At 44.2% G+C, this 12,626-nt stretch overlaps 1 protein-coding gene across 4 annotated transcripts in view; it reads left to right on the top strand.

Moving 5' to 3' along the window:
• The window catches only part of LOC116570930 (translation initiation factor IF-2-like), a 43,465-nt gene that overhangs the window by 2,790 nt on the left and 28,049 nt on the right, over window positions 1-12,626 (top strand). For all 4 annotated transcript variants that reach the window (XM_032308560.1, XM_032308558.1, XM_032308556.1 and 1 more), the window contains exon 2: window positions 1,085-1,221. In XM_032308560.1, coding sequence (XP_032164451.1) covers window positions 1,085-1,139 — 55 coding nt within the window. In that variant the 3' untranslated portion in view covers window positions 1,140-1,221. The remainder of the gene's footprint in view (window positions 1-1,084; window positions 1,222-12,626) is intronic.

Below are 12,626 nucleotides of genomic sequence, written 5' to 3'. Positions count from 1 at the left end.
GACATTACCCTGGAATGCAGCGTTGAAGAGAAACATTGTTGTGCATGAGATGTGCCTATTCATGCTAAGCAGTACAGTTGAAGACTATAGAAATGGTCACTTCTTATAATAAGTCACACAATTTTTGAAGGAGAGATTGTGTGTGCCCAATTGCAGCATAATTAGAACTGTCCATTGGATGCCTATCAGGGTTCTAGTTAACTTTTTTTAAAGACTACTTATATGAAAAGAGATGGATACACAAAATATTGAGTGCAGCACTGTTTGTAGAAGACTAGACACAAACGATCACTAGAGAGCTATTGTAATACATTTTAATACATCCATACTGTAGGATATGTGCAGCAATTAAAGACCAAGGCATGTGAGTGTGTTTCGGTACTCTAAGAAATACTTCAAGTGAAAACAACAAGAAAAAGGAAAGTAAATAGTATGTCAACATCTGTTAAACTATGAAAGAAGGTGGGGGGGTAGGATATATATATTTGTGGAAACGGACATTGAGGGGGATTTTTCCTACTGTCCTGAAACTGCTGCTGAGGCCCAACTCTGAAACTCTTAAAGTCCATAAGGAACCCACTGCCAGTGACTGGAACTAGCTATCTTCCAGGAGAACATTTGAGGAGTCATTGTTCGAGAAACCAGCCCTTCCACCAACCTCTACCTCCACTCCACCATTCCCACTCCCTCTCCCCACAGACAAACCATCACCACTGATCAGTGGAAAGAATGGATAGTTGAGAGGGAAGTCAGGCTTCAGGAAAGAACAATGTCATAGAAAGACTCGTCCCTTCCTCTCTCTCCATGGGGGATTGTATCACTTCCTAGAGGCAAGGGAGAAGACTCCAGGAGAATCACTAGTGAAGATTGGGTGTGCCTATAGAAAGAGGAGACTGACACCACCACCACCCCCATATCCGTTTGGGCATTGGACTAACTGATATGCTCTGCCCCATTGTATCCTTGGCAAAGGAAAACACGAGAGAGACCACATGGCAGGGGGCTTTGGATGGCATGATGGAGGGCTCTAGAAGGGGAAGGCCTGAAACTGCCACACCAACCCACACATACCTTGATTTCTCAGTCCTAGATTGGAGTGCAGCAAAGAGACGTTCATCCTCGGGATGTGGCATAAATGACACATGCTGGCAGTCAGCTGGAAGATAAAGCAAATGTATGCGAGGTCATCCATTACTAGGGAGATGAAAGAGATCGCTCCAGGTACTGATGCTTTGTCGTATCTACTCATTCTTGTTACATTTTTACCTGTTTATAATTTCTTTTGTAAAAAATGGATGTTTTCCTATCGTTAGCCTTTTCCAAAGGCTAGAAATTTGAAGTTATTTTCAGACCTATCTGTGGTGTTTATTTAAACCAAAAGTTAATCTCCTTATTGGTATTAAAGACTTAATTTCATTCATTAATTTTACTCATTTATTTTAGATTTTTCATTCATAGTCATATCTTGGATTATAGATCCCCCCCCATACATTTACCCCCTTTTTATCTAGTGGTTTTGGAGTTGCCACCATTCCAGAACCAGATATTAAAATACTGATATTCCAATTCCTGGGTAATATTGGAGATACAGCAAAACCAGCACAATTTATACTCTGAATTTTATTACTGTGTACATGTGCTACCTAATTTAAAAGCCTAATGTATTTTTAAGTTTAGTTGGTTACTCTCCAATGATACATAATTCAATTAAGTAAAAACTAGCAATCAAAAAATATTACTGCATCACCCCCCCCAAAAAAATAGCAATTGATGAACTTCAAGATGTAGCAGATTGACAGAGAAGTAAAAATCAAGTGCATAAGACTCTTTAGTCTCTGGGTAGAAGAAAGGATTAGATGCAAATCCATGATACAAAAGAAGAATGATGCATAAATATAAGGATACAGTATGTGTTCTACTTAGTTGTAGAAGAAACATTGTGACCGTTTAAATTGTCTCTCCTCTGACATACCCATCCACTTTGTACCAGCCCCCCCAAAATATAATCCTCTGGCATTACAGCTTATTAGGGCATGACTTCTAAAGTTAACAACAGCAAAATTATATAAGATGAAAAGTGTACTTAAAATTTCTCAAGAAAGTTCCACACCAGAGACTGACTGATCATCTCTTAGTTTTCCCCTAGTGTCAGATCTGATAGCCATCTCTTCGACTGGTGGCCAGAAGAAGTGGGTGGTTTGGAATTAGAGACCATGTTACATGAAAAAAATGTGCATCTTCAGACTTTAGAATCATTGTGGCCAAATGAGCACACCATGAGGTCTACATGAAAACTGAGATCTACTAAGAAATTAACAGATTCAGCTCTTTTATCACATACAGAGTAGTATTTAAATTTTCTTTGTTGCTTTGTTGACCTTCACATTTAGTTGAAATAACGTAAGTTAAAAGCATGTGTGATGTGACCCAAGTGTATCAAAGTGATGGTGACTGTCACCGTGCCACAGATTTTGGCAGGTCCTGTCAAGAACTGGGATTTTGGGGTGCCTGGGTGGCTCAGTGGGTTAAAGCCTCTGCCTTCAGCTCAGGTCATGATCCCAGGGTCCTGAGATCGAGCCCCACATCGGGCTTTCTGCTCAGCAGGGAGCCTGCTTCCCCCCTCTCTCTCTGCCTGCCTCTCTGCCTGCTTATCATCTCTGTCTGTCAAATAAATAAATAAAATCTTAAAAAAAAAAAAAAAAGAACTGGGATTTTACCTGAGTTGCAAGCTAAAAATTTAACATAATGTAGTTTCGTGGATAGAAGCAGAAGACATGAAACTTCTGGGTCAGAGACAAGGGGCTATATTCTCCACAGCACTGCATGCAGCATGAACATCAACGCTTTTGCCTCCATTCTGGCTGTCTGAACACACAACAGTAAAGGAACTCTGGGCTTAAGGAAACCAACTCTTTCATAGTGGAGAGTAAGCATTTCTGTTCTTTGCTCCGAGGGAAACTATCTCTAATTTCGAAGGCTGTTTGCTAAACAAACACCTTTGAAAAAACAGTGTGGGGCAAAGGACAGTCGGTGCCTCTGCTCACAAGATGTGCAGAAACGGAAGAGACCCACAGAGGGTTGTCCTCCAACAGGGGTGAGATTGCATTGTGTCGTGCTACGTTGGGTGGGTGAGTAAGTGGCATGCCGTAGATGAAAGAATACGGTTTTGAGATCTGCAGTGACTTTAGCTCCATTTCTAGCAAACATTTAACATAATGCAGTTTCACAGATTCAGCTCTTTTATCACATACAGAGTAGTATTTAAATTTTCTTTGTTGCTTTGTTGACCTTCACATTTAGTTGAAATAGCATAAGTTAAAAGCATGTGTGATGTGACCCAAGTGTATCAAAGTGATGGTGACTGTCACCATGCCACAGATTTTGGCAGGTCCTGTCAAGAACTGGGATTTTGGGGTGCCTGGGTGGCTCAGTGGGTTAAAGCCTCTGCCTTCAGCTATGTGATCGTAGTCAAGTTACTTCATTTCTCTGAGCCTCAACTACATAATGGAATGCTAAATGTAACCCAACGGAATTGTCTTTCAGATCGACTGAGAAAGTGTGGCTGAAAGTGTCAGGCACGGTATCTGAAATACACTAAGCACGCAACAAATGTCCAGTCTTTCCATCCTCCCCCACATTCATTGATTCCCTCATACGTGGGAATCAGGTGCCAGATCCCTCCACCCCTTCCCAAAATTGGGAAGCAAATTCTTGGGTTCCTGCCTGTGTTAGTTAGGATATGTGGGTTCAGATGACAGAGGTTTACTGCTCTCTCACTAAGAAGTCTGGAGAGGTAGTCAAGGGCAGATGTGGCAGCTTGAAGGTGGCAGTTTTTAAGCTCTTCCTTGGTTGTTGCACTGCCACCCCAAAATCATAGCTTCTATCTCATGGTTCAAAATACTTCCTTCAGCTGCCACCATCATGTTCCATTCTAGCCAGTGGAAGGGAAGAAAAGAAGTGATTAGTAAGGGACTTCCCTTTAATATATGACCCAGAAGTTTTTCTCATCACTTCTCTTCACATTGCATTGATGAGTCTCATGGCCACCCCTAGCCTGCAAGAGATACTGGAGAGAATTAATTAGAATTAATAGAGGGAGAAAAAAACAGATACAGAGAAACAACTAGCCATTTCGGCCACACCACCTTTTGCTTAGGAGGGGGCAGCCATGAGAGCTCGAAGCCTGGGGAAGTTGGAGTTACACTCTGAACTCAACCAAGGTAAGGATTGGAACCAGCAGCAGACCACGAAATTTTCCCATCAGTTTAATGCCTCCAGGATGCCCCTTTTGGGCTCTCTGAAGGACACTGAGCAAATGGCATTCCATTTGCTTTGCCTGCATTCTGAACCAAGTTAGGACATTAAACAAAAGCAGAGGGGAAGGGCGCCTGAGTGGCTCAGTGGGTTAAAGCCTCTGCCTTCAGCTCAGGTCATGATCCCAGGGTCCTGGGATAGAGCCCCACATCAGGCTGCCTGCTCAGCAGGGAGCCTGCTTCCCTGTCTCTCTCTGCCTGCCTCTCTGCCTACTTGTGATCTCTGTCTGTCAAATAAATAAGTAAAATCTTAAAAAAAAAAAAAAAAAAAAGCAGAGGGGAGCCAATAAAGATCACCTTTACTAGTGACAGTAAACCAGGTTGGAGAAGAAACTTTCAGGGCTGGTAGCTGAAGGGCACCACGAATCGTGAATCCTAGAACCCGGCTGCAAGGACCAGGACAGCTCCCACAGCTGACAGGGGGCAGAGCCCCAGGAACAACTCCCTCCCAATAAGGATGACAATGAATTAATGCTGAGTTGAGCACAACCAGGTGTTCTCAGATTTACCAAAGGAAGCAGTTCCTCATCTACCCAGGAATGCATGAAGCAGGGAGAGAAAGCAGGAAATGTGCTTAGAAAAAACCCTTCCCCATTGAAACCCAGACTGGAGAAGAAGGGGTTCCCCTCTACCATCCATGGTGAACACAGAGCAGGGCTTAGAAATAACGGAGGAAACAACCATAACACAGCCAAAAAAACATAAGAAGGATCCACACTGACAGGTCGGAAATTATCCAACACTGTAATTGAATTTGAGCCCCAGCCTGGCCGCTGAGGAGCTCTGTGTCTTTGGACAGATTCCGTAAAGTCTCTAATTCTTCATTTCCTTGCCTCCAAAAGGAGGAAACAGGAGTGTCTAATTCCGCTGATAGTTGTGAAGAGAAAATGAGGTAAAGCATGCAAAGCTCTTTGCCAAGTGCTTGGTAATGAATAAACCCACGGGAAACTGTAGCTGCCAGTATGATGTCTGAGGGCCAATGAAGAGCTCCTGCAGCAGCTTCTCCATGTAAACTGGGCAAGGAAGAACTTTATCTGCTCTCATGGCATTCAACGGAGATCAGAAGGGTTTCTGCTGAATAATAAGAAATAATTGGGAGAGAGAAAGAAGAGAGGAAGAATGGGAACCAGGCAGCTGCTGGCTCAGGTGATCTGAAAGACTGACTGGAGTAGGGCCCAGGGCAAAATGGGTTGAGCCTTCCCTTTCCTATGCCTGCTGTACCACCCCAAACACACACATTTTGGGAGGGGATGGAGGGAGGCTGGAGCCCACCTATTTGAGCCTCCCTGGCATACTCTGAGGTCCAAGGAGGTAGGCTCTATCCCCTGACAATCCCCTCTTTAAGTAACCCCTCCTCCCAAAAAAACTCACATAGCGGTTAGTTTTTGGAAGGTTTTTCTGGATGGTACTTCTGTTTAAAACTTTAAAATCTGCTGCATAAGGGAATCTGAGGTCCCAGAAGTTCCTCTTACTGAGAAAGCTGTGAGATCCATTCAGGAGTGATCCCACATCACAATTAACAAGGCATTCACTCACCAGTGATTCATTCTTCAGTGACTAATACTAAATACAGTGAGGAAAACTTGCACTTGGACTTGAGCTGCTCTCTCCTCCCATCCATCAGAGCCCCTTGGGGTCCCCTTCCTGTTTTTCTGCTCGGACTCTTATATTGGCAGACCAGGAGGGGTCTATGGACACCTTTTTAGCCAAACCTCCATTAAGCAGAGGAGAAAACAGAGACCTGAGATGTTAACTGACTTGCACAACAGTCACTCAGCAAACAGGTTCAGACCTGGACTAGAAACCAGACTCTGGATTGCTAATCTATCGCTTTGCCAAGATTTAGATCCCAACTCCACAGCCTATTAGCTCTCAGATTTAGGCAAGCTTCTTAATCTCTCTGGGCCTTAGTTTCCTCATCTGTATGATAGGTATGGTAGCCCCTAGTTTATTGGATTGTTGAGAAGCTTAGAAATATATCTAAAGTTCCTCTCCACCATAAACCCCCCCCCCCCCGTCTCACCCTTCTTGGGTGGCCAGGGTGTCCGATCGCTCCTGGAGGACATCCCTGCAGCCTTCAAGCCTGATTCTGGACACTGCCTCTGGCTTCAACTGTGGGGAGAGGTACTATTCCCTCACTGCACCTCAGCATAGGTGAGGATTTACTTATTTTAGAATCCCCAGAACAGGGGTGCCTGGGTGGCTCAGTGGTTAAAACCTCTGCCTTCGACTCAGGTCATGATCTCAGGGCTCTGGGATCAAGCCCCACTTCGGGGGAGCCTGCTTCCTCCTCTCTCTCTCTCTCTGTCTGCCTCTCTGCCCACTTGTGATCTTTGTCAGTCAAATAAATAAATAAAATCTTAAAAAATAATAATAATCCCCAGAACACAATATCTGTGATGCATGTGAAACTGTTGAGGGCAGACAGACATAATTTTAATGATTATACTTAAAAGTCTTTATCTCATTCTCCAATCTTGCCCAACATTCTTTTCCCATGCAGATATTGGAGAGAAGGCAGAGAAAAGGGTGTATGAAGGAAGAATTCTTTCTTGCCTTCATATGTATTCTGGGTTTGATAGGTTTAATCACCCTCATTAAATCACCCATCACCCCGAGCTAAGGACGAAAGGTACCATTTCTATTGGATTACTGTTTGTACCTGATACAAGTATGTACAAGACGTAAAAACAGAAGCAGCAAATAATCTGCTTCATCAATAAATGAACATAGGGCAGCTGGGCTTCACTAAATGACAGATCCTTCAGTCTTTGTTTTAGGAGAATAGCTGGGGTCACTGGTTCTCAGATCTCTTGGGACGACTACTGCCTGCTTCCTGGTTTCCTACGTCTATTCTGGTATCAGAAGGAAAAAGCTGGCAGGCCAGAGCATTGCAGACGAGCTCCACAAGAGGGTGTAACAGGCCCGCGCCAGGCCAGCTCCCCCATCAGAACTCCTGGGCTTTGGACATCGGTCCCAGTTCTGTTGCTCACATGGATCTGGTTTGGCAGCAGTATGTCCTCTCTCTCTGTTTTAGTTCCTTTCTTTTCCGAACCCAGGAGGAAGTGGAGAGGCTTTTGGAGTCAGGTGCCCTTGGATTAAAATCCCGGCTCTGCCATTTTGCTGAGACATTGGCAAATGAGTTCGCATCCTCAGCCGTTGTACTAATGATGGGTAACTTCTTCCCAAAGGTGGGGAATCACAGAAATATAGACTCTTGGTGCAAGAAGGACCTTCAAGATTGACCAGTAGAATCCCCGTATCTCACAGATGGGGAACCTGAAGCCCAGGCTAGACGGGGACCCAGGTCTCTGAGCACTTGAGCCTGTGCTCTCTCGGCTACACCCAGCTGCCCCCTTCAAATACGAGTAAGACGCAAAAGCATTCATCAATGAGCAAATGAATGAAAGACAACCAGGAAGTCCGCACCTTTATAGAGCAAGAGCTGTGGATCAGAGAGAAACACGGAGTGCCATCTCCATCATCCAGCTGCAGTGGTGACTAACTGGGGCAAGTTACTCAACCTGTTGTGCCTCACTTTCCTCATCTCGACAGGGTAGAGGGGAATAGTTGGAGTTACTAATGGTATCTACCTCCAAGGGTGTTGCGAGGATTCAGTGAGCTCCCACATAAAAGGCTTCGTTCAGGATCTAGCACCTAGTAGGTAATAGTAGTTCTAGCTGTGTAACCTTTCCAAACCTTGTGTTCTCATTTGTAGAGTGCGGATTTTATATAATATTGTGGGGAGGATGAAGTGGTACAACATATAAAAGCCCTCAGCAGGGCACCTGGAGTCTCAGTCAGTTAAGTGTCTGCCTGGTTAAGTGTCTGCCTTCAGCTCAGGTCATGATCCCAAGGTCCTAGGATGGAACCCTGCACTGGGCTCCCTGCTTGGTGGGAAGCCTGCTTCTCTCTCCCCCTTTCCCTCTGCCCCTCCCCACCTGGTCATGCTCACCCTCTCAAATAAATAAAATCTTAAAAAAAAAAAAAAAGCCCTCAGCATTGGACCTGACTCATGGTAATGATATAAAAGAGAATCTATTGTATGTAATAATAATAAATATTACTTTATGCCCTTCCACAAAGTAAAGAATGGCCATTTATTTTTTAAGATTTTATTTATTTATTTGATAGACAGAGATTATAAGTAGGCAAAGTGGCAGGCAGGGAGAGAGGAGGAAGCAGGCTCCCTGCTGAGCAGAGAGCCCAATGTGGGGCTTGATCCCAAGACCCTGAGACCATGACCTGAGCCAAAGCAGAGGCTTTAACCCACTGAGCCACCCAGGTGCCTAAGAATGGCCATTTCTAAGAACAAACCTTTTCACTCCCCATTGCTAGTACATCAGTTGAGGCCTCCTCCTCTCTCTCCTGAGCTGTTGCTACTCTGCACCTTAGGAGGAATGGGTGATGACACCTTGGAGGGGATTCTGGCCAACTGTTGCTAGGAGAGCACACGGGTTCCTTATTGTATGTTTCCTACAGCGACTGTCACAAACTACCACACACTGGGGAGTTTAAAACAGCAGAAATGTGTTCTCCCACAGTTCTGGGCGTTAGGAATCTGAAATCAAGATGTTGGCAGGGCCTTGCACCCCCTGATAGTGGGCTGAATCCTTCTTCGCCTCTTCCAGCTTCTGGTGGTGGCCTTGAATCCTTCCTCTTCCTTGGCTTGAAGCTACATCATTCCGATCTCTGCCTCTGTCATCATCTACATGGCATTCTCCCTCTGATGTGTCCATGTCCCTTATTCTTGTATAAAGACAGTTCATTCTGGATTAAAGGGCTCTCCTGCTCCAGCATGACCTCATCTTAATGGCATCTGCAAAGACTGTATTTCCAGATTAGGTCAAATTCACAGGTAACCAAAGGTTAGGACTGCAACATACCTTGTGTGCAAACATGGTTCAACCCACGATTTATTAAAAGATTTTCAAAAAATTTGAAATTTTATGAGCTCTTCCAACTTACTGACATCTATAATTTACATATCAATATATTAATGTGATTATAAGATTTTATTTCATTTGTTCATATACAATTATGTAATATTATTTTAAATATATACATTCAAATTATATTAATAAATTATTGATTGACTTGTTCAAATTAATTATTTATAATCTGTTGACTGTTAGAACAGTTTGAGTCAAACAAAACTTTTCTGTGGACCTGACTGAAAGTGCTCCACAGAAGGTGCTCGGACCATCACTTTTCAATCCCTGGCTCATGGATTGTCAGGGTGGTCTTCCTACAAAGCAAATATATGATATTACTCCCTCCATGAAGGCCAACAGTGGACGATGGCACCTTCCAGAGAATACTTCCAGCTACATCCTCCTGGTCCTCTTGGAAAACCTGTGCTCAGGTGTAACTCCCCCATCTTAACCAGACCCAGAACAAACCTTCCCTACCAGGTCTTCGCTTAACGTGTTTCCTCCAGAAACAGTCCCCATCTTTCCCATTCCCCACCCACAACAACCCACCCCTGGGTTCTCTCTGCTATTCATCATTCAAGGCTCAGCTTAAAAGCCACTTCCTCCATGAAACCTGCAGACCCAGTAGGGTCCTCCCACCCTGGGGTTCTGTGCTACCTTACTTCTGCATTTGTAGCACCTTCCCCAGCTTTCTGGTATCATAGTGGGGTTGTACTACTAGCTGCTTCTACCACAAGGCTAGGAGCTCCTGGAAGTCAGGAACTTACCTTGGTAGTTGTATTAGTTTGCTGGAGCAGTGACAAAAATTCTTTGCTTGAGCAAACTTTAGTTAGCCTCTCGAACCTTCTCCTAGACCCACCTGTGCATTCCCTTACAGAATCCAGTTTTTGCAAGAACCCTGCTTAATGATTTTAGCAAGAACCCCCATCTCTTGAGACCTGATCACCCTCACTGTCTGACCAGATTCCTTGTCCTCCACCATGCATCAAGTTATGTCCAAACACCAGGTCTGTCTTCAGTTAAAATTCTCTTAGGTCAATTTAGCCAGTACCTACCCTCAACCCCATCCCTGATGTTTCCTCTTAGTAATTTTCCATCCCCTGACCCCCACTACTCCCTGGCAACAAATTCCTAGTAGCCAATGCTATGCTTGGAGTTGAGCCCATCTCTCTTTCCCACTGCCATCACAGCCCCTATACCTAACGCTATAGTCCAGAATAAAACCGGCCTTACCATTGTGAACAGGTGTCATTGAATATTTTTTTTCATTAGCATATGCCATAACAAACATCCCAGACTGGGTGGCTTAAACATCAGAGATTTATTTCTCACAATTCTGGGGACTGGAAGTTTAAGGTCAAGGTATGAGGGCGTTGGTTTCTTCTGAGGCCTCTTTCCTTGGTTCATAGATGCCCATTTTCTCCCTGTGTCTTCACGTGTTCTTCCCTGTGTGTGTCTGTGTCCCAGATTTCCTCTGCCTGTAAGAACACTAGTCATGTTGGATTAGAGCCCTTCCCAATAACCTCATTTTAGCTTAATTACCTCTTAAACATCTTATTTCCAAAACCAGCCACATTCTGAGGTACTGATGTTAGGACTTCCAACATATAATTGGGGCTAGGACGCAATTCAGCCCATGACTGTTGTTTAAAAAAATTTTTTAGTAACCCAAATAATATAGAAATTTATTATTATTACTACTACTATTACTACTACTAGTACCTCAAACAATCCAGGTAAAGCTAAACTCCCTGTTTCCCTACCTGCCTCCACCCAATGGTTAACACTGCTACCAGATCTATTTCCTATTTGTTTTGTTTTGTTTGAAGACTTTATTTACTTGTCAGAGAGGGAGAGAGAAAGAGAGAGACAGGCAGAGGGAGAAGCAGACTTCCCACTGAACAAGGAACCTGATGTGGGGCTCGATCTCAGGACCCCCGGATCATGACCCAAGCCAAAGGCAGATGCTCAACCAACTGAGCCACCCAGGTGTCCCTACCAGATCTATTTCTAAGCCTTTATATGTGGGTGCATATTCATGAAGATATAGCTTCACTGTTTTTAATTTTACATAAATAAGATCATATTTTCTGCTTTGTTTTGCAAATCCTCATTTTTAAAAAGATTTTATTTATTTATTTATTTATTTATTTATTTATTTGACAGAGAGAGAGAGAGCGCAAGCGCACAAGAGGGAACACAAGCAGGGGGTGGGGGAGAGGGAGAAGCAGGCTTCCTGCCAAATAGGGAGCCCGATACAAGGCTGGATCCCAGGACCCTGGGATCCCAAGCTGAGCCAAAGGCAGACGCTTAACGACTGAGCCACCCAGGCGCCCCTTCCTTTTATTTTTTAATGTGTGTATCTATCCCATCTCTGCCCTGACCCAGGGCATATTCAGAACATTTGTTGAAATATTGAAAAGAATGAAGGCCTGGAGCATAGGTCTGCTGTGAATTTTCTGGCAGTCGCCTAATGTTATAGAGTCTCATTTTCCTTTATGTCAAATGGAGGACAGTAATCATAATACTTAGCTCCTCACTGGTTGGCATTAAGCAGTTATCCTTCGCCTTAGTACTCCGCTGGTGCTGTCCGAACATCCATCCCGCATGACCACGAGAAGTCCAATATCCTTATTCAGTTTCACTTCCTTGACATTTCTGAGAACCCAGGGAGCACTTCCATTTTCCACAAATCCATCCTGCTGGGTAGATCGTTTCTGCAGACCCAGTGGCCTGCAGCTCTTCTCTTTGCTCTTCTTTGCTCAAGCAGAGACCCAGACTACTAACTCAGTTCCCCAAAACACACCAAACACTAGCTTAAGGAGTTTTATGAATGCCTCCCTGATAGCATCCTTACCATCCTTATCATTATCACCACTACTATCTCTTACAGAAACCTCTGGATTCATTTCTACAAACATACCCCTTTTGTGGGTGTTCAGAGAGGTAGAGGAGCTTTCCCAAGGTCACTCAGCTAGTTTTGGGAGAACAGGGTCCTGTCCACAGCATTTTCTAAAGTAGGGCTAGTATAGTGGAGGAACCACACCTCACTGAAGCTGTTTTACACGAAGGCATTAAGTAACTGAACCATACATGATCTCAGGGTGGTGGCATTGAGCCCCACATTGGGCTCTGTGCTCAGTAGGGACTCTGCTGGAAATTCTCTCTCCCTCTCTCTCTGCCCCTCCACCCCCAACATGCCCGCGCACACGCGCGCCACACACACACGCGCGCGTGCGCGTGCTCGCTCTCTCTCTCTCTCTCTCTCTCTTTCTCTCTCAAATAAATAAGGAAATCTTTGAAAAAAATAACAACCACATTGTAAGGCAGTTACTCTATTTTCCGTTATCTTCCATTCCCTCTGATTAAATTCAGGAAA

Source organism: Mustela erminea, chromosome 12, assembly GCF_009829155.1.
Source record: "Mustela erminea isolate mMusErm1 chromosome 12, mMusErm1.Pri, whole genome shotgun sequence".
Classification (NCBI taxonomy): domain Eukaryota; kingdom Metazoa; phylum Chordata; class Mammalia; order Carnivora; family Mustelidae; genus Mustela; species Mustela erminea.
The sequence above is the reverse complement of the archived record's forward strand: the minus strand, read 5'-3'. Positions and strand labels throughout refer to the sequence as shown.